At 45.6% G+C, this 22,852-nt stretch overlaps 1 protein-coding gene across 4 annotated transcripts in view; it reads right to left on the bottom strand.

The window, feature by feature from the left end:
• Positions 1-22,852, bottom strand: part of BRCC3 (BRCA1/BRCA2-containing complex subunit 3) — a 197,196-nt gene that overhangs the window by 149,464 nt on the left and 24,880 nt on the right. For all 4 annotated transcript variants that reach the window (XM_069648986.1, XM_069648988.1, XM_069648987.1 and 1 more), the window contains exons 2-3: positions 18,207-18,326; positions 3,955-4,042 (exon numbers count right to left, since the gene is read on the bottom strand). In XM_069648986.1, the coding sequence (XP_069505087.1) occupies positions 3,955-4,042; positions 18,207-18,326 (208 nt within the window). The remainder of the gene's footprint in view (positions 1-3,954; positions 4,043-18,206; positions 18,327-22,852) is intronic.

Raw genomic sequence — 22,852 nt, 5'->3', positions numbered from 1 at the left:
AGCGGGGAGGGGTGGCCTCGGACCCCAGGATGGAAGCAATAACATGGTCAGACCACGAACTGTTGGTGGCAAACTGGTCGCTGCCCATGTCCCCGAGATCCACCCGATGGCGTTGCAACGACACACTCCTGAGAGAACCAGTCTTTAGAGACTTCTTAAGGAACGAGATGGCAGCCTACTTTGAGACAAACGATAATGGGGAATCCGACATGGTGATGGTGTGGTAAGCCGCGAAGGCTACCTTCCGGGGCCTCCTGATAGCCGAGGGCTCCAGGCGCAAGCGAGAGCGAGGACTTATTGAAAGCAAACTCTGAGAAGAACTAAAGGCCCTGCGCGCTAGTCTCAGTCTCGATGGGGAGGACAGGGAAACCCTCCTGATAGAGATGCAAGGGAAGAGACAGGCACTTCATACAGTCCTCATAGGGGAAGTAATTAAGAAACTGAGATACACACGACAAAGGTACTACGAAAGGCGGGATAGAGTGGGGACTCTCCTGGCACATAGAGCCAGGGGATGTAGAATGGAAAGGGGGGTGGGACCCACCAGAGATAAAGGGGCCAATTAGTGCAACAAGAAGGAGCAAGTAGCAGAATGCTTCGCTGATTTTTACAGGGAACTCTACACAAAACAAGGGATGGAATCAGTGGAAGGGATCCAGGGCATACTTAGCGGAACACCCATTAACCCGACTGACCGAGCGAGAGCTACAGGGGCTGGAGGGGAATATATCAGTTGAGGAGGTGAAAGGCGCCATTAAGAGGCTAAAAGTGGCAAAGGCACAGGGGTTGCGGGGGGATGGGTATACGGTGGATTTCTATAAACAGTGTCAAGCCATTCTAGCAGAACCCATGGCCAAATTGTCCAATCAAATAAGAAACCGAGACACAATCCCACACACCTTCCTACAGGCCCTCATCACTGTAATACCCAAACCGGGCAGAGATCCGGCAGACTGCGGATCATACAGGCCTATTTTCCTCCTGAACCTGGACGCTAAGATCTTTGCCAGAATTCTAGCTACCCGACTAGAAAGATGCCTCCCCCGTCTGGTCCACCCAGATCAGGCGGGATTTATCCTCAATAGACAAAGCTCCAACAGCATGCGCAAAACCCTCCACGTACTAAATTCAAAGGCGATGCGGGATGAATGGGCTCTGCTGCTGGCACTTGACGCAGAGAAGGCCTTTCGACAGGGTCAGTTGGGGATTTATGGGGAGGTTTTCTCTGAGGTGGGAATGGGTCCTAAATGGTTGGGCTGGATATGGCCGTTATACTCCACCCCCTCAGCCAAGGTGGTTGTTAACGGGACAGAATCAGGGGCCTTCTCCCCCCCCCATGGTGAGAGGTACGAGACAGGGCTGCCCACTATCCCCTGTAATATACGCCTTGTCATGGAGCATTGTGCGGTCTCGGTCCGGAAGAATGAGGAAATCAATGGTGTACGGATAGGAGACTCCCACTTTAAATTTAGCCTATTCGCAGACGATGCGCTCCTCTACATCACCAAACCATCCCAGGCGGTCCCTCAAGTGCTGCAGGGCCTAACATGCTACGGAGAACTCTCTGGATTTAAGGTTAACCTGGGGAGGTCAGTGGCTTTCATAGGGGGAAATGTATCAGAGAGTATGTGGGAGAGCTACCCTTCCGACTTCAGAGGGATGGGTTCCATTATCTGGGGGTCCAAGTCACAGGGAACCCTACAGGCCTCTTCCCCAATAACTTCACCCCACTCTGGATAGAAATCAAGAGGGATGTAGAGAAATGGGCAAGCTCGGGGCTCTCATGGATAGCGCGTCTTAATGTGATTAAAATGGTAGTCCTCCCTAAATTCCTATTCCTTTTCCAGATGCTCCCCATCAAGGTGCCAAAGACCTTCCTAACTGAAATAAAACTAACCCTATTGAAATTCCTCTGGGCGTGCAAGAAGCACAGAATTTCATATGAGGTCCTAACGAAGCCCAAGGAAGACGGAGGGGTGGGGTTCCCAGACTTTGAAACATACTACAAGGCAGCCCAGTTGAGGGTCCCGACGGATCATTTTAACCCAGGGACGGAAAAGCAGTGGGTGGCAATGGACAACAAGGTACTAGCCCCGGTCACGATGGACGAATGGTTGCAGGTCCCAAGATCGCGCATCCCAAGAAGGGTCCTACACCACCCGGTGCTGGGGGTCCTGTGGTCGGTCTGGAGGGAACGAGGTTATTACAGATGGCTCACCACATGACCCTCTCCGTTGAGTTGCATTTGGGCTGCCCCTCCAACCCCCGTTTATAGATAAAATAGCGGAACCGGCCGCGTTCCTGCAATGGTACAAGGCGGGTCTCACTAGAACAGGACACCTTTGGGATGGGGGGAGGGGATCCTTCCTACCCCTACTAGACTTAGAGGAGGCCCTAGGGTTGGGCAAACTTTCACCGTTCTGCTATCTCCAGCTCAAGGGAGTCCTCACTGAACCTTCGTGGGGAGACACCCTTAGGAGATACCTGACAGAATTTCAACAAACTGCTAATCTCCACCCGGAGCTCCACAGGGGAGGGCAGGGGGGGGTCATATCTCGCCTCTACAAACTCCTCTTACACTCGGCCCCCGGGGAACCCCTGTCAGCCCGGACACAATGGGAAAGGGACCTGGGAGGGGTAATTGATGATAAACGGTCCAAAATGTGCATACGAGCTAACCGATCAACAACCTCACTTCAATACCGACACCAGACCCTGAAGATATAGCTTAGGTGGCATTATCTCCCCCAGAGGATCGCTAGGATGAGGGCGGGATACAACCACACTGTTGGAAATGCCGGAAAGAAAAAGGTGACTACATACACGTGATGGAAATGCCCCATGGTTCAAACATACTGGGGAGAGGTATTATCCTGGATTAAAGGGGTCGATGGTGGCATTATATCTTTGTGCCCCTGGCTTCTCCTCTTCGGGATTGACGTAGGAGACGACCATGAGGTAACCCAGGGTCACATGCTACAGGTTATGTTGGTAGTGGCCAGGTGCTGCCCGGCCCAAAAGTGGAAGAGCCCACAAATGCCAGGAGAAAAAGATTGGGCCAACAAGGTACGGGCCATCTACGACATGGAGTTTGACACATCTCATGGATGAATCTAGAACAAATATCTAAGAACTCTGGCTCCCCTTTTTCGAGAAGTATGAACGCCTGGCCTGAAGTAACCACAGCACACCCGGGGCCCGATACAGAAACTAATAGCTACCAGGGAGGTTCCCCCCATGTGCATGGGGCACTACATTAATAACCACCACATGAAGACCGTAAAAAGCTGACCCCAAGACATCAGCGCACAAAGAACTGACAGACTGTGCCTTGAAAGGTTTTCCAAGAACTTGCCGAATGAACTAGATACCAGCAGCTGATTTATGGCCGAGGGCGAGAGGGGGTGGGGGGGCATAAGGGTTATTGTTAAAATGTTTGAAGTCGAATATTGATGACGAATCGGAATGGTGAAGAATGACAGTGGTGGGTGTGCGTTTCACATCAACTGTTGGAAGGAGAGGAGATGTTATATGTATATACAAAACTTGCATGTGTGCAAGAGAAATTTGTAATAACCAGTTTGTTTATTTCTTGTAAATAGTTAAAATATCACATACAAATCAAAGTGTTTTATAGTGTGTAGCATGTGTTTTCAGTATAGACTGTGGGCACCATCTTACTTTGTCTCTCTTGTGAGTGGGGAATCTGAACTGTGAAGTAACGTCCGTCAGTGAGAGTTTGGTCTGTCTTAATAGAAACCATGCATGCACCATACAGGTTGGGCTCACTAAACCTCACACCAGTGGTGGTTTAAAAACCCACCTAACAGCTATATTCCCTAAATATGTTCTGTACTGTTTTCCTCAACAATGTCTACTAAAAATAAACACAAAAACTACATATACATTGATTTCCCAGCTTGATTCTGGAAAGACTTTCATAGAGCCACTTACCCACATGGGATGGCCAGACAGTGATGTGTGGATGGGAGTGATACCAACCAACAACCCTCATGGGCCGGCCCGTCATTTCCGCTAATCTGTGAGCCAGTCAAGGTCTTTCATCACCAAGGAGATGCAAACATTTAGTACAGGTTTATTTTATAAAGGCAGTCAAGCACACGCTGTCTTGCAGACGATAATGGAATACAGAAGACACAAACATCACACCAGCCCCTTTCCTAGCCAACGCTTGGTATTGGAGATCATAATTTGCATGCAGCTTCACTACAAAAACTTCATGGAATTTGTATAGTAGAGTCTCCATTATTTAACCCCATCACCACTCTACTCCACTTCCTAGCTTTCCTTAAATGTATAAACCACTTGTGAATCTTCCCGGGTAGAGGTGCGCCCTCAAGATTTGCCACTTGAGGCTTTTACCAGTGAATGAAAGAAACAAACACATGATGCAGACTACACCATCAGCTCTGGGGCTGCTGTTAGCCACACATAGCATAGCATAGACTTGGAAAATGGTGCAGGTGCTCAGGTTCCTTCAAATGGGGCACCCAGCATCTCTGTCGACTGTATGATTCTGACCTATTTTAGTGAGTAGGGAGTTTTAACCTCACTAGTTTAACTCATTTTGTTTTGATAGGGGTACTGTGGAATACTTCAGGCTACCAGTGAAAGAGTTGTGCAGTACTACATTTTACCCTATGGTGGAATGCTGTGCATAGGGAAACTTGTTCATTCTGTCCTTTAACTTTAAGGGCATTTTCACTTACCTAGCACAGTCCAGACAGCCTGGTTGCAGTAGTACTTTATTTAATACATTACTCACCGTAATTGTATTTCTGTTGCTTGCATCTGCTTAGATTCACATGCTATGCACAGCCCGACATCTAGTGGTAGTCGCAGAGTATTGCATGATTTGTTTTCAAAACTCGAAAAGGAATATCAACTGGGCATGTTAGTAATACTATCCCTAGTGTGACGTCTACTGTACCCATGGTCCTTGGCGTCGAGGCCCCTCAGATTGTTTTGGACACGACGTGCAGCACAAGTACAGATGTATTGAAGCAGAAAATCCCGAGAGAGCAAGAAACATCCATGCACCTGTGACTCGAGGAAGGGTGGGCGCACGTGAATCTAAGCGTATACAAGCATCAGAAATACGATTACAACGAGTAATGTATAACTTCTGAGGCTTGTGGAGCTGCTTAGATCACATGGCATGCATAGATTAGCAAGCAGTATCTGGAGGAGGTGGTTGTGAGAAGGTGCAGCAGCAAATAGATGTTTTAGCACTGCTTGTCCCACCTGTGAATCTGCTTGGGAGTGTGTGTCAATGCAGTAATGCTGCGTAAAAGGTATGAATGGAACTCCAAGTAGCTGATTTGCAAATAGCGTCTAGGAGGACTTTTGCAATAAATGCAAGAGTAGCTCGTAGAGTGAGCACTAGGGGTGCAAGGTAGAGTCTTTTTGAATCGTAAATAGCACAGCTGTATGTAATCGACTATTCATCTGGAGATGGCATTTTGAGATATGTGATCACCTTCTCTACCAGGTGCTATGGAAACAAAGAGCTGGTCTGTTTTCCTTAGAGGTTTTGTTTACCTAGTACAAGACTGCCCTCTTTACATCTAATGTATGGAGGTTTCTCTCTGCTGAGTTAGATGGATTTTGGAAAAAAGGAGGTAGTTCAACGGATTAGTTGACATGGAACTTGGAGATTTATTTAGGTGAAAACCTAGGATGTGTTCTAAGGACCACCTTGTCCTTGAGGGTTACAAAGAAAGGGTTACAAAGAAAGGTTTACAAAGAAAGGGTTACAAAGAAAGGGTTACAAAGAAAGGGTTACAAAGAAAGGGTTACAAAGAAAGGGTTACAAAGAAAGGGTTACAAAGAAAGGGTTACAAAGAAAGGGTCTTGTACAGATAATGCTTGTAGCTCACTGACTCGCCTCGTCGAAGTAATGGCTACTAGAAAGGCGGTTTTGTATGTTAAGTGTCTTAGGCTGGCCTTATGCATAGGCTCAAATGGTGGACCCATCAGCTTGGAGAGCACAGCATTAAGGTGCCAACCTGGTGGAGGGTTAGAAATGGGAGCGTATACTCTCTTCACTTCCTCCATGAAAGCCTGGATAACAGGGACTTTCTACCAAGACACCTTGTTCTGCAAAGTCGTGTATGAGGACAAGGCCTCTAGGTGTACTTCTATGGAGTTAAATACTAGGCCAGAGCTAGTAGATAAAGAATGTTGGATGGTGAACAATCAATTGGATTTAAGGACTAATCTGCACCACACCACAAATCTCTTCCACTTGTTGAAGTAACAGTGTCTGGTTTTGGGTTTCTGTGCCTCCCTTAGGATATCCATACAGCTTGGAGGAAGGTTTAGGTGACCAAACTCATGACTTCACGAGCCAGGCTGCCGGGTTCATAGACTGAGGATGGAGTGTTGTCCCCTCGTGTTGGGACAGCATGTTGGAGGGACACAGGTTTGTAAGAACCAATTGCCAACTGGTGCGCAACCCTAAAGTGTTCCCACTCAAACAAGTACAGCTATATTAGAAAGCCAAATCCATAAATGAAAGCAGAATACGGGAGTTGGAAAATCCTTGCTAATGGAAGCAGCATCAGCAGCCAGCAATTGAATCAAAGATGGCGGACAAATTCTTATCACAAAAACTAGCCATGGGACAGACCAACAAATTACTAGCAGTCGCTGAAATTGAAGTCCAGATGAGTAGAGCCCAATCACATTCAGACATCACTCCCACACACATTGGCACGGTTAAAGACCCCAGGCTCAGTCCTGAGCAGGGATAAGTAGATGGGACGGATGAGAGGTGTGAGAGTTCAGAGAGTGAGGTAAGCATGGAGGTGTAGTGAGGAGGATAATAGGCAGTGAAGTGGAGGAAGGAGACAGCAGAGTCTAAGTGGCAGTGGAGTTAAAGGTGAAAGTAGAAAAGAGAACAAAAGACCGGAGCCTAGAACAGAGTCAATAGAGGAGGAATAGCAAAGAGGATGAGAACAGGGACGTGAAGGAGGTAGGAGAGAACAAGCATATTGGAGGAGCTACAGGCAAGGGAGAAGGGCAGAGGTGGTAAAGGAGAGTTGGAGGACAAAGATTAAAGAAAGAAAGTCAGGAGAAAAAGCGAGAAACAAGGCAAAGGAGGAGCGCTGAATTAAACACATTTTGGAGGAGGTAGTAAAGAGCAAGAGGCGGATTAGTATATTGACGGAAGAGAGTGGAGAAAGGGGAATGACAAGGAGAAGAACAAATAGGCAGTCGGAAAAAAAGGGAAAACATGAACAAAGAAAAAGATAAGGAAAGTGCGGCAGAGCAGTGAAAAGAAAAGCCATGGAGAAGAGGCAAGAAATGAGAAAAAAGGAGACGAGGAAAAGAGCTGAAAGAAAAGAAGAGGTGAGGGGAGGAAGGAATGAATGTGAAAGAGTCCTCAGACCCTTACACCTGACCAAAGTAAAGCAGTGATAGAAAGGCCTCATGATACCCGAAAGGTCTGGATCTCCACCAGCAGAGAAACGCACAACTTGAGAAACGCCTGATAATCCCAGGCTCCAACACTTGTGAAAAAGGCTGATGCCCAAACCCTGAGGACACCAGGTACCAGGTTTAGTGGTGCCCGATAGTCAAAACATACAGAACCACCAACAAGACACCCTGTAAAAATATTCTACCATAGGAAAGAAAAACGTGAAGGGCTCTGACCCTAGAGCTCTCAAGTTTCACGTAGCCATGCTTGAGAAGTCATCCAGTCCCGTTTTATTTCCTTTCATTTGTGGGACTGTTTCTTTCCCATTTGAAATTTGAGAAAACTACAAGTCCCAGAAAAACAGGACTGGGTTGCCTTCTCAGTAATGGAAAACATGAGAGCCCGATAAACCCCAGAGGCTGCAAGCAACTATTGGCAAAAAGGCACACAGGTTTGGACGGTAGCGTAAGGGGAATGGACAGAGAACCACATTTTTTACTGTTTTCATCCCTGCAGAACCTGCCCATGAACTCAGTTAAACTGGCACAATACTTTGGCTTTTAATTGAATGGTTGGCATGTGTCATGGCCAGAAGATTAACATTCTGATTCCCGGGGCCCTTTCCACTCGCTCTCCTCTATAACAATAATTTGGTCACAAAGTGGTAATAAAGCGCTACCATGTGGGCCAAATCTTATAAGTGAACAGCTTTAGGCTATGGAGCGAGACCCAATTGAGAAATTCCCAGTAGGGCAAAAGTGAAAGGACCCTTCTACATGTTTGAGAAACGTTGGTCTTTAACAGAACCTTGATTGGAATGAACATTACTTAATCTCTGCTTGGATAATCAAAAATCACAGTACTTCCCTGGTAACTGATGTGGAGTATGGAAAACATGCGTTGTCCCATTACCTTGCCCACTGGGTTTGAATCAGAGAATCAGTTCTAGCTTTTTTCTGCATCTACAGCAACAGTTCTGAGTTCTCATGCATTTGGATAGGTGAGGCTAGGGTTGTCATCCGCTTAGGTGATAATTTTAGATATTAACCCTTGGGTATGTAGGTATTAAGTTGGGATAATAATTAAGCTATTAAGTCAGAAGATCCTGGAAAGTGATCCAGGCGACTGGAAGAAGTCAGGGAAACACAGGCTCACAGGTCAGTGTTTAGTCTAGGTTGAAGTGTTGGTCCCTGCTGCAAGGTCTGCATGCAGAGCTGTTGCAGATGGCTGAGCGAATTTAACACCACTGGCGGGGTTGGATAGCCCAGATACCGCCATGGCGAACCACATAGAAAAGCACAGGGCTAACGAAGCACCAGCAAAGAAAGAGTGGTTACCATGTAACACAAATCAGAGACTTGCGTGAAGATAGAGGGATGCAGAAATGGAGACAGAACGAGGGGTAGCAGCTGCAGAGCTCCGAGTCAGGAACTCCCACAAAGGTGCAGTACATTTCAGAGCAGCACACGCCACTTGAGAATCATTGCAGCTTGAATGAACCCACTTCCGATCCAGTGCGCACTACAGGTCCAGGAAGCATCAGAAGGATACATGCATAGACGTGCCAGCGATACCAGCCATATGGAAGAGAAGGATGAGCTTTAAGCAGAACCCCAGCACACAGAGGCACAGTATCTCCCTTCAGGATGGCCAGGAGTCAGCAATCCAGCCAGCCTGGAGGATCTTCAGGGAAATCTCACCACTCCAGAACCATTCAGCACATTTTAAAGTACAAACTTGTAGACTGGCCCAGGTTCTATCTAGATAAGCACACTTCGGGAAGATGAAGGTTAGCCCAGCCCACCAACCAGAATGGTACGTACGCAGGTCAGGGTTTTGGCGACCGCCAATCTGGATTAGGCAGTCAGGCTCAGCTTTCATAGGAACACACATACAGATGTGAATTGGGGTATCTGGGACAACCTGATCGTGTCTAAACAAGATACGGGAAGGCCTTCCCATTCCACATAGCACAAACACACAAGGAAATATCAAACAAAATGATAAGGGTGCAGCACTTTTGAAATACATTGGTAGTCACTTTTCTCCGGTTCATGGAGCAAGCATTACCAATGCAGCAAAAAGGCTATAGAGTGGTGTAGCCAAAAGTAACTATATAGCTGCCACCAGCCTCTTCCCAAATACAATTTCTGGGTAAGAAAGCTCAGCCATGGACAGGTGTTTTAGGAGCACCTGTGCCCGGTAGGCATGTAAACGCCTAAGGGCAGCACACGAAAAATGAAATTGCAGCTTTCTGGGAGACAAATGTCTGACTCAACAGCAGGTTTTTTATGTATCTGGCATAGCCATAACAGGAGCTCAGTGGCATAGTTTCAGGCTCTTGGAGTCTGGAGAGCCTCTTTAAGGTTAACGCAGTGTAGATGGTGATGCAAACAGTACTCTTAGTGGCAATGCATACTGCAAGCATCAATGCGATTCTGCGAAGATAGGTTCAGTACACAAACAGCCAGTCCGACTATCACACCCTCACTTCAGTCATTTAACACCCGTCCTTTACTTCCCTTACTCTAAGACAATGAAAGTAACGTCCCACTGCTGAAAAATTACACCACAATTGTTACACACTCACTTTTATTCAAAGTCGTTGTACAGTGAAGTAAAAAAGTGGGTTGGTATGATGATCAGGCAGACCAATATCACAACCTCTCTCCAGCCATCAGTTTCGCCTAGTCTTCCGTTCAACACATTGGCACCGAACACATAAGCTATTAAACTCTTGGACTCAACTCGTGACATGACCTTATTCTGGACGGTCTTCCCACTGCTCTCATGGGAGACCTCAACCTCCCTAAAAAAAAAAACTCTTGTGCCCACTTACCTTAACATGGCTATCTGTCAACTCAGAACCGATTCCACAACCATCCTACTCATACCCAAGAAAACTCTTGACCAGGTTTTCCATTCTCATCCCTTACCAAACCTAGACTCGCAACTAATTCTTCTCATCTGAACACTCATTCACCACAATGTCTCTGTACCTATCTTCGCTCCTTCTGGCCATCCCCTTCTCCTGCCGGTCTCCTCCTAAGGCCTTCTCCATCAAACAGGCCTTTAACAAAACTCAACATGATGCTTAGTCCCATTTGAGAACCACAATCCCACAAAAGATTTACTTCCAGTAAACCTTGCCATCACCTTCACATCACATCACATTCTCCGACACTAGCAGTGACTCTGCAGGGGAAGACCAACACCAATCGGGACCCCAACAAAACTTTCGATCTAGGGGCCAAAGACCTTTTTTAGGGAGAGGCCCTTTCCGAGGCTATCAAGGGGACTTTTACAGTCAACCATGGGATATATGGGGGGGGCAGAGATGGCAACGACCACACATGAGAGGCTACAACCAATAGAAGCCCCTGCTATTCCTATGGTAACTAACATGGAAGTTCAAACTATTCCAGTCTTTAACTTATCAGATACCATATTATCCGACCAACAAATCCAACTCCTTATTAAGGGCCTCTCTTTCGTCCCCACCAATAGGACAGATTGGTACTCCACGGAAGTGGAGATGAAACAATTCTTCCGGAAAGTTAGACTGAGTAACTATTTCCAAGAACAGGGGGAAAGCGAAACCGTAACTGATACAGGACTGAGGGTCCCTTCTGCCTTTACTCCATCAGACAATCAGGTGGCGGAGGAAATCATCTTATTTGAGAAATGTGTCCTGAATGATCTGAAAAAACTTCAGAGCACAAATCACCAGGTTAGAAACAACCTCTCTAACGAAGAGAAAACAAGCTTTGGAAGAATTAACATCTAACCCAAATCTGATTATCAAACCTGCAGATAAAGCGGGAGGGATTGTCCTTTTCTCATGGATGCGTTACAACCGCATGGCCCTGGACCTCTTGGAAGATACCCAAAGTTATTGTCCCCTGAGAATGCATCCCTCAGATATAGAAAGAGATCAGGGATGTCACTCAATATGCAGCAGATCGATCATGGATAACGAAGGAAGAACTTGAATATTTAAATCATTCTGAGAAAAGGACTCCCTCCTTCTATAGCCTCCCTAAGATACATAAGGATCAAACACAGCCACCAAGCAGACCGATTGTGTCTGGTTGTGGCTCCATTTTGGAACGGTTGTGTAAATTCATAGATCTATTCCTGCAACCAATTAGCAAACAAACTGACACATATCTGAAAGATACTACAGCAACTATAAAAATCTTTGAGGGAGAACCGTTCGATGCAGACCAGGACTTTTTAGTCACGATGGACATTACTGCACTCTATACTAATATCCCTCAGGAGGAGGCAATAGAGATAGTCCACCTTTTTCTTACCCATCAGGCAACCCAACACAGGGTTCCAGCGGCTTTCATAATAGAACTAATGACGATTGCACTACAAAGGAACTTCTTTGTTTAGTCAGGGCAGTTCTACCTGCAAACAAGAGGTACAGCAATGGGAGCTGCCTTTGCCCCAAGCCTTGCAATCTTGTTTATGGCGGCCTTTGAGATGAGAAATGTTCTCTCAGAAAACAACATCTATAAACCACACATTAGAAAGTTGTATAGATATATTGACGATGTAATTTTCCTGTGGAGAGGCAACATTGAGTCCCTACAGGAATCTTTTGCCTACTTGAACTGCCAACACAACACTATTAAATTCACGATGTTACATTCCAAATCGACAATTAATTTCCTGGATTTATGTATCAACGTGAAAGTTGGACATTTGGCATGTACTTTATATAAGGAAACTACTGACAGAAACACTTTTTTACATTTTAAGAGTTTCCATCCTAGATCTCTTAAAGAGAATCTGCCATTCAGTCAATTTCTTAGACTTCGAAGAAATTGTACTGAGATTGCTGATTATTACACACATACAAACAAATTAGCAAGTGATCTTAAGGAACGAGGCTACCCGAAGAAACTGGTATCCCATGCCCTAAAGAGAGCAAGATTCACGCCTCGAGAAAACTTGCTGGAATCCAACTCGAGAACACAAAAACAGGATCGCATAACATGTGTCACTACTTATAGCACACAATCATTTGCAATCAAGAAGACACTCTTGAAATATTGGTCCATGGTGAGTAACTGTCTCCAAGATAAAGGCAAACCTCTATTTGCATTTAAAAGAACGAGAAACTTGAGGGACAAACTGGTACATTCTACTAGCCACGGCAAACCCAACACAAGTCACAGAATCCTTAGACCGTTGTTGGGACATTTCCCCTGTGGAAACTGCCGGGCTTGTAAATATACAAAGAAAATGTCCAATTTCAAAATTCAGGAGAGAACATGGGACATACGCTTTTTGTCGAATTGTAAAAACGCCAATGTCATTTACTGCATCCAATGCCCATGTGGACTGAGGTATGTGGGCCAGACCACAAGACCAGTCCACATAAGGATCAACGAACACCGATCCAGGATTAAGTGTAAGAATCACCAAGCGCCAATGGTGTCTCACTATGTGGCCTTTTCCCATACGTCTGAGGACATTCAATGGTGGGTATTGGATACTGTGAAAAATAGTTCCAACCCTAAGAGAGCATTGAATGACAAAGTCTAGATGGATCCATCGACTGCAAACTCTTGATAAATTGAGAGGTCTGAATGAGGAAACCCCCTCCTATCAATTTTTACATTGACTTTGGATACCCCCCAAAATGTATCTTACATTTTGGCGTGTGATTTTCCGTGGACTTTTCTGATGCTTAGCACGATCCATATGGTCACTCCTGTCCCATGTTATTGACTATGACTGCTCTGCACTTACAGCAGCCCCGTAGCAGTAATAGCTCCAACACACCCAGGCAGCCACCATACAGACCAGATGGTTTTCCGTCTGCAATGCGCATTATTTTTTGATGATGTATTTAGCGGCCTGGCCCGCTTGACCGCTGCGCTACCATCACGAGCAGGGTGTTATTCCCCCTTCTGGCCACCACCACTACAATGGCGCACTTTTTCTGGCGCCTGGAATGCATACCCAGTCTCGAATTATGCCAGTAACGTGGCTGCTCAGGCGCATGCCACACAACTCGATCTTTCATCTATACGATTGCATATCGAGCTTGCTTAACTCAATCAGGGCTGCATTACTAGATCTTGGACATCATTGCCGTGAGGACCTTGTAGCCTCGCACGGCTTAGCTGGTGAGCCAGCGGAAACTGTATGATGAAGACACACGTTGCTTTTCATCTCGGTACACCCACATGACAGCCCTGCTGTGCTTATCGGAGTTTTTCTTCTCTCATGGGATTCGGGGGGAGTATGAATGATTAGAGGCCATACTTGCTCTTGTTGCTCCCTGTAGTCCCCAGCCCACACCTTAGTTGTGGTCCGCATACAGTGAGCGCTTTACCTTAATGCATTATTTTGGCATTTGTTTTTCTTGACCTTTAGATGCAGATTCAAGACGAGTAACGAACGATCGATCCGATACGTGCACACAAGAATACACGCTACTTTTCAATGACCAGCATTAACCACGGCTTCAGGTCAGCCTCTTCTTTTAGTACTTTTACTGTCTATACACTGTCTACCACATAGGCTTTAGGAACATGATGCGAGAGAACTTCTATTTTTCGGGTTCTACTCTTGTTTCCTCCCTAGAAAAGCGATGCGAATATCGGGCCCTTTGCACCTGATTGCATTCAAGCTAGTTGACACCATAATACTCCAATCCAGCCGAGCCGAGATTTGTCTCCAGGCACTTCTTCTATTACTCCATCTGAGGTAAATTTACCCTCCATGGTGTGGGGCACATTACCCAGATCTGGTGATGTTATTACACTGCATTATGTTTCTTTGCTTGTTTCTATCAATAAGTCTTGGTCTATATATACTATCTGTTCCTCTGACTCAATTTAACTATACACAGACAAGCACTTTTTATTTTTTGGATTATGGGCACACACTTCTGCCAGAAGCACTACTCTCTAGAACTTGTCTTTTTTCTGGCTTTGGGTGTTAATCTCTGCTTTTCTTACCTATCCTTAGCGGAGGTATTGATCACTTTTGTTCAAGACTTGAGTTTCTCTCTTTTTTTACATTTATTTCCGACAGGAATTGAAATGTTTTTAATCTTTCATTAGCCATCTACGGGTGGCTTTTTAAGTTGAATTTTTTGTCCTTTCCCTTTACCCTTTTCTGTTTTTTTCATAGGGGTTAAAAACCGTATACATCAGACTTTTGGTCCTGAGGAAGGCGTTTTCGGTTTAGACCTCTACGCCGAAACGTATTTGACCACACCTGACTGACCTCTTTGGCTGACAGCGGTGGCCACTGTGCCTATATGCATTAGGCCAGTTCACACATACGTAAAGAAGAGGTTAAACACACATAATTTAGGAGCAATAGATTTAGTCTGTGGTAATCCTTGTTTAAAACAGTTTAACACACAAACTGAGGTTAGAGAAAATAAGGTGAGCATCGGTAATGGATATACTGCATCACCATTACTTTATTCCCTTTGGGGACACAATTTTGTGATTTTTGTTGCATCACCTTCACATCAACCTTGAAATTCACTTGTGACTACTGTAACGCTCACCTGATTCCCGTAGAGGCGCCGGTCTTGACTGGGCGTATACCGTATCTTCAAAGGTGATGTGTAACACACGGCTGGCTCTTTGGGCTGGACCTCTGTGCACTGTATGTCTGGCTCGAAGGGTAAGATGTCTGCAGATAGAAAATGTGGGATTAATGAACTGGGTTATAAAATGTCTCTCTCTTCTTCCCTTTCCCTTCTCCTGTAGACCCCCAAAGGTTAACGCTCTCACCTTAGGTAAGTGAACGCCGTGCTCTCCATCTGCCTCGAGGCAGGGTGCTGTAACCAGTTTCTTCACTGGATAAGGGGAGCAGGCCTCTTGACTTCAGAGGACTGCTGTCCGTCGTTTACTGCACGAACGGTAAGTTTCGAGTAATTCTAATGTCTTTAAAGTCTTTAGTAATGATGTCTCTTGTTTTGCAGGGTTCCGGCGATGGCGGATGGCGGGCTGAAGTGAGTTGAAGATGGAGCCCGTGTGATGAATAGAAGCACCTGGAAGCACGTAAGTAAGCGCTTGTTGTCTGCTTCACGATGCGCTCTAACTGTCTTTTTATTTTGCAGGTACAAGTTCGGGGCGGCTGCAGGGTGCCGGAATACCCACTGGGTTAGATGTGGAAAGGAGTAATGGCACGTGAGTATTAAAGTTCCCCAATGTCTTTAAACGCACCTTGTTTTGTCTTTCAGATGCGGGATGCAGCGCCGAAGGCCTCCGGAGCGTGCGAAGAGTTGGTAAGCTTTTGTCTTTCAGATGCCGGAATGCAGTGTGAAGACCTCCGGAGCACACGAAGGAGTAGGTAAGCCTTTGTCTTTCAGATGCCGGAATGCAGCGCGAGGCGTTGGTGACAGCCGATGGACCAGGTAAGTGAAGAGCTGTCACTGAAGACCGTAATGCTAACCTGTTCTTTCTTGTCTTTATAGGTGTTGCTGAAGAATGGATTCAGAATGGTAAGCCTTTTTCCTTAGGCCCAGGATCAGATGCAGAAGACACGATGAGCGTTCTGCTGCTGAGGATGCAGAATAACGCAAAGCAAGATTCATCCATCGGGTGTGGTTTAAATAGCCTCCTGTAGTGCTTAGGTGTCTCCTTCCACAGCCACGCCTAGGTAAGAAAAGAGTTCCTGCTTTCCAGAAGAGTTCCAGTGTTCTGAATCTAGGGAGTGGCTCCTGCCCCACCCAACAGGAAAAGTAGTTCCAAACAGAAGAGGATCAGAGACTCAACTGGCAGGCAAGTAAGCAGCATGGTCTGCTGCAGGTAAGTCCACCCAAGCATTATGAGCCCGGCGCTTCCAGCACTGGGACTGGGCATATTTATGAGCCTGGTGCCACTGGCGCCAGGACTGGGTCCAAAAGGTCCCAATCGGGACTGGTTGGCACTCGGAACCTGGGTTATGGATCTGCTTCCAAGGGAGCTGGGAAAACCCTGACCTTTTGGAAGAGAGATCATGACACTACCTTCACTGGGTGCACAATCTCACAATATAGCTTTGCAAGACAAGCCTTAATAGGTCGCTCTTGATTGTCCAAATTAACGGATGTACCTTTAATGTAATGTAATTGCACTTGAAAACTATTTTTAATGAGCTTTCTTAACAGCATCCTTTATGAACATTTTGTGTATGTTATATTGTGTATAGAATTTAGTATATACTTTTCACAATTGATGAATACAAAATGAACTAATTTATGAAATGTTCAGTGAATTATTTCACTTGAATGTAAAATACATTAGTAATTCTATGTCTTTTTGAATGCCAAAGAAGTGTCGTTAATTGTTGTAGGAAGCCAAGTCGTTATGGGATTCAAATCCAAATTACAACTACCATGTGAATCTCCCCCCACCAATCAGGACATTTTAGTTCATGCGTGTAGTTTATACTCATCAATGCAAACATGAAGTTGCTCAATTCTACGGCTCGGAAATCTGCCACATCCAACTCCTTCACAACCCTCATTTACTCCCTTTGCCTCATCGCCACAAACGCTCCACTAGCCTCCAAGCCATGCTGGCCCTACTACATCCTCAAGTCGTTTCATCACTTCTGCCAACACCTCTGCACACTACATCTCACCAAAGATGGCTACGATTCAAGATACCCTCACCACCCCCCTCTGCACCCTCACCTCTCTCCCTTCCCCCCATTTGCATCCCTCCTTTTCTTCCCACTCACCTCTACCAAATCCATTGGTCAATTCTCCCCTCCTTTTCCCATTACATTTGCTACAGTTCTTTGGACAACCAGCTTGTATGCCCAGGGATACCCCCTTTGCCCACCATTAACCTGCCTCCACCTATGAAGCCTCTTTAATCTCTCATCGTTCCAAACTGCTTAAAAACTGCCAAGGTTCAAGATATCCTGCAAACAATTGGCCTGTCACCCACCTCCAATGCTTTACATTCCAAGAGGGAAGGGTATTAAAAAGGACCTTGTGAGAAAATCAGTGTGCCGAAATTGCATCCAGTCCTCAGTCCGCCCGAGAGAAGGACTGACAGGGCCAGCCCATAACAATTCCCAACACACCCCCCTCGACCCTGAGAGAGCAACTAGTTAGAAACGACCAGGTCCTAAAGAAACAGGGTATTGGGGACTGCACATCCCAGGATGCATCAGGTTTAGAAATCAATACGCTAGTGGGAAATATTAGCACATCCAGAGAAACCCCTTAATCAACAGGTGCTCAGCCTTGAAGGGAAAAACCTAACTTATGCAATATCCACTCCCCCAACCCCTTCCCAGTTTTCACCATCCCATGTAGCAACTCAAGAAGAGAAACAGTACCTTCCCTTTCACAAAGGGAAAACGAACTTGCACGGATTGGACTACTGAACTCAGAGCCATTTAGTAACCTAATGAAACAGGAAGTCACACACTACCCCACCCCACCCCACCCCACCCCTCCCTGCTTCAAGAGCTCACATGAGCTCACCACTTCCTAACATGAAACCATTGTCAATTGCAGAGAGGCAGAGTCTCACAGCTCAGAGCTTGCAGTGGTATAGATGGGGTAGTTGAGGAAAACAAGATCATGGCACAGAGTATTCCTAGTCACAATTGCTCAGGAAGGGTATGTTTGACCAGGTCACACACCATTAGGCAAATTATTTAAAATTGTCCTAAATAGGCCTATGTAACGGCAGGCATTTTCCAGTGAGAAGTTATGAGGGGCACTAGTGTAGTTATAGAAAATGAATTAGAAATGCACACAATACAAAAAGGATATCTCTGCTTCAGTAGATGCAGCGGACAACTGCTCTGGAGAGATCTCCACTCGATCCTTCCTCTTGTCCGAGCGCCGAAGGATAATAACAGAGTGAATGTGGACTATTCGACAAGTGTCAACCTGAGGAGCAAGAAAACTTTTTAACTTTCTTATTGAAATAGATCATGCAGTATAAAAAAAGAAAAATAAATAAAAAAAGAAAATGCCATACATAAATAACGCACAATTTGCAATACATAAAGAAGAAATCTGCATAGCAGAAGCACTTCTGTATAAACTAATTAATCTTAATAGTCACTAAAGTTCACAATGTAATCCACCGTAAAGGTTAATTCACAAATATCACACTAGGTGTAAAAGATTTAAAGTCACAAGCTATTCTACCCCAGAAAAGAAATAATGTAATTATATCAACACTGTAAACTGGCTCCTTAAGTTTTATAATGTCAAAAGATCAATTCCAGTATCGATTGTGGTCATAATAAGAATGTTACAATAGCTTAAAGCGAAGTGCATCAATAAAACAGATTAAACATATACCAAGTCCAAGATGGACAGTCTAGCACATTCCTATTGCACCCTTTTGAAATCCCCCAATAAAGAAAAGGGAGACACCCAACCAAAATGACGGTTCTAGCATGCTTTGCACACAAAAAAAATAAAAAGAATTTGGGAACATGAGCACAGACAAATAAGTCATACCGATATGTATGTGATAAAAGGGTTATATGCTTCAATCAAGCAGTACATGAAGCACACTGGAGTTGGAGCTCATTTCAATTTTCACAACACTCACCAGAACATTAAAATGTTCGCAACATACGGATACAGACAGCCTAAGGACTTAGATGTGAGCACTGAATGGCTGTGACATTGGTCATTCGATGTTATATGTAGGTCTCAGGGTAAAGATGCCTGTGCACATCCTCTGTTCCCAAAGCACAGACATCCTAAGAGAAAAGATAGATATATAGATTACAAGGTCCGCAGTAGCAACCCTGTAGTTATGGCATAGCCACCCTTCCCATAGGAAGAGCATTTTTTTGGGTGGATTATATCTTTAGCGCCCTTTGACGAATTCTCACGAAACGTTGAAAAAAGTAAACAGCCAACTATGAATAATGTTGTCAAGTTTTCTGCGGTTTCGTCCAGGGGGGTGGCAAAGGTATATGGGGATCCCAAAATTTTTGAAATCCAGATAGACATGAATAGAAAAAAGAAAAGTGTGTAGGTCACTACAGCCCAAATGTCTTGACGTATATGCACCAAACTTGATCAAGGAGCAACGGTCTGGTCCCGAAAGCCTGCTTTTGCAAATTTGGTATCCATTTGTTCAACAGACTTATTTTTTTTAATGGCCAAAATGTAGTTTCAAAAGAATCTCGGCCCGGTCCGCTGAATCACCTCCGGATTCTGCGTCTGCAGACGCCTCTTTGCCAATTAAGGGGGTCACGTAACGTACACGAGGACATGGTACACAGCCACTGATTGGTCAATTAAAAACAAGAGGTGCGCCAAATTGTTTGAAACAGACACCATGTTGGATTCACAAACTGCACCGTTAGTCCACGAACATCACTTTAAAACATATTCAAAAACACATTACACTTGTCAAACAAATGTCTGGGGAGGTGAGGGGTGATCAGGATGGGTTGGGATATGTCCAGAAAATCAAATGTTTCTTTTCCAACGTCCGCGAAAACGTTAGGGGGCATTCATGCATACGTTTGCATTAGAGGGTTGGTGAAGAGCAGTTATTAGGTGGCTTATAACTTTGGTGCCGTTCTGCGAAACTGCACGAAATGTTGCAATAGAAATAGACACAACTTTGACATTTTGTAAAGTTTGATGCAACTTCGACAAGAGGTGGCAAAACTAGAGGGGACGTCAAAAAGATTAGAGAGCCAACTTTGAATGTTTGTGCAAAGCTTGAAGCAATTCTGTCAAAAAGGGGCTAAATTTTAGGGGTCGGGGGGGGTGGGAGTCTCAAGTTTAGAAATCGAATAGGCTTGAATGGGGGGAAAACATTCTGCTCGCGGCTACAGCACCAAGTGAAGGCCAGCTTTGCAGCAAACTTTTACAACCATTTATGGTTCAAAACCAAAACAAAGACCGCTGCACTTGACAAAACGTCCATAGCTTCTCAATACAAGGGTTCTAAAAACAGCACTGGTTGCACATAAGACACTGCAGAACTGAATCTAGTTGAGCTTTTCATAACAAGAAGGATTTATACATATTTTTATATGTCTTGCAGGGGGATGTACAGTAGCACATTATTCAGCTTCAACATCATGACAATACAGGATATCGGACTGCTAGAGATCATGCTCAGGGGACATCCCCTACCCCAGACCATAGCCACCCTTCCTCTTCACCAGGACCAGAAGAAGACCCAGTAGACTCCCCATCATGGCCAAAGGCATCCTCTGTGTAACCCAGCAGAGCAACCAAGAGGGAAGGGGTCAATTGGTCACCAATGATCTCAATAATTGTGCTAAACACCTGCGTCCAAAATACTTAAATGCAGGAACAGTGACATGGTATATGTAAAAATGTGGCCGGGGAGAATCCACAGCATAGACACAGGGAAACATGTATGTAAATCAACAGTAGTGAAGTAGAACTGATGCAAACATTTGAAATGTATTACCTTATATCTACTAAGCTCTACCTTATTTGTCTGAGCACAACAATAGCGCCACGCATTCTCTGGGGTAGGGGTAACCAGGGATTCCTCCCATTTCTCGTGAGCCTCCACCAACCATCCCACTTTGTCATCTATTATTTGGGCACATAAACGTGACATCCACTTCCCATTTCCCTCCGACTATTGCGTCCTGAGGAAGAGGTGCAACAGGAGGAGCCACAGAAAAAGAGGAAAATCCAGTCCTTTAAAATGTTCCTAATCCTGAAATATAAAAACAAATCCAAAGCAGATGTGCCCCCCCAACAGTTTAAACTCTAATGTGAGGAATTGCCCTAAGGCAAATAAATCCTGCCATCGGGAGATACCAAGTTGTATCATGCCTAGAACGTAACCCTTTTCACCTTTTAAAGGGATCCCAGGGTCATGTGAAGAGTACAATACAACAAGGTGCAAAATCTCAAGTTGTGCGCTACTAGCCACACATAAAAGTCACTCGCCCCCACTTGTGAAAGAAGTATGGTGAATGGCGCGTCTCCAGCCCATGTGCGGCAAAACTTCTGTACTATTGTCGCGTTAGCAACAAGCATGGCAAACGTATACAACATTACAATTATCAACCAGAACAATATAAAAATATGTACTCGCCCAGTTCTCCTTTTCATTGTAAATTGCATATTCCATTGTTGAGAATTGAATAACCCTCATTTGGCTATATTTGTTATATGTACGAGTCCATTACTAGCAGCAATCAATGGCTGGTGAAAAAGAACAGGATATGATCACATTAAATCCCACTAGCATTGCTTTTAAGCGTTTCTGCTCTTGCTGATCCTCCAGATCAGAGAACACTGGGGCCGGGGGATGTTCCCTCAAATGTTTCCCTATTACTGGAAGTCAATGTCGGATTGGTTGGCTACCTTAAGCATAAGGGAAAAGTGCACCAACATACGCACACTTGAAGGGAAACCAATCCCTCTCTAACTTCTTTCAACCTCTTTATTCTGAGGACAGTTGTGCAGCTTTTATCCCGTTCTTTCTGATCCTTCTTTGAATCACGAAACTCCTCTGTTGGCTTTTTGTAAAGTCTGTTGGGAGCGCTGCAGCATCAGATGGGGGCGCTGCAGCATCAGAGGGGGGGCGCTGCAGCATCAGAGGGGGGGCGCTGCAGCATCAGAGGGGGGCGCTGCGTGAGGTGCTCTGTGAGCCGAACAAATCCTGTAAATTATCCTGCACAAAGTTGCTTGTTAAGTTCCTCCAGCTGTTACACTGTTTGTGCAACGTGCCGGCGGCGACCTAATGTAATTTGCCAGCAATCGAGAGCCGGGAAACTGATAAAGGCGACGACCGCTGCAGAGGCCGAAGAAGAGTCCAGAGCTTCGGCCGCCATAATGTTTGCAGTGTGAGCACACCAACCTTATTGGAGATTCCTGCCAAGACCCCGGAGAGATCGGGACTGCAGAGGCGGCTGTGGTGTGAGCCAGGAGAGAGACACCGGCATTGGCACTGCTAGCAGCACAGCCGCTGGTGGGGAGTGTCGGTGCAGCAATTAAAAGGAGCCGGTGCTTGCCGATGAAAGTGTGCGGCTGAAGCTGCAGGTGGATACAACACACCACCCAGGAGAGTGGATGAGCCTGGAGCCCGGGAGGCACTGCAGAACTGCAAAGACGATCCCGGCATGTCCCGCATAGCTGGAATATCCTTTCCAGCGCTAACCCAACAAACTAAGGAGGCGAGCAGTGGCAGAGGAGGTTGCAGTGTAGACTGGGCCGCATGTTGTAATCCCTGGAGCAGACGACACGAAGTGAGGTGTGCTCCCCGGCAGCCAACTGCAGGGCAACACACCGGAGAGACGGAGAGCATATAAGCAAGCCCTGGGTGTGCTGCAGCGGAGAGCTAGCGAGGCGGAGTGTGGGGGAAGGGATGCAAGATCCTGAAGCCTGTACTGAAGATGGCAGGCTACTTTTTCAACAGTGATGGTGCTGAAGCAACAGTGATG

This window comes from Ambystoma mexicanum, chromosome 2q (assembly GCF_040938575.1).
Source record: "Ambystoma mexicanum isolate Mex_15411 chromosome 2q, UKY_AmexF1_1, whole genome shotgun sequence".
Classification (NCBI taxonomy): Eukaryota; Metazoa; Chordata; class Amphibia; order Caudata; family Ambystomatidae; genus Ambystoma; species Ambystoma mexicanum.
This window is presented reverse-complemented; position numbering and strand designations above follow the sequence as displayed.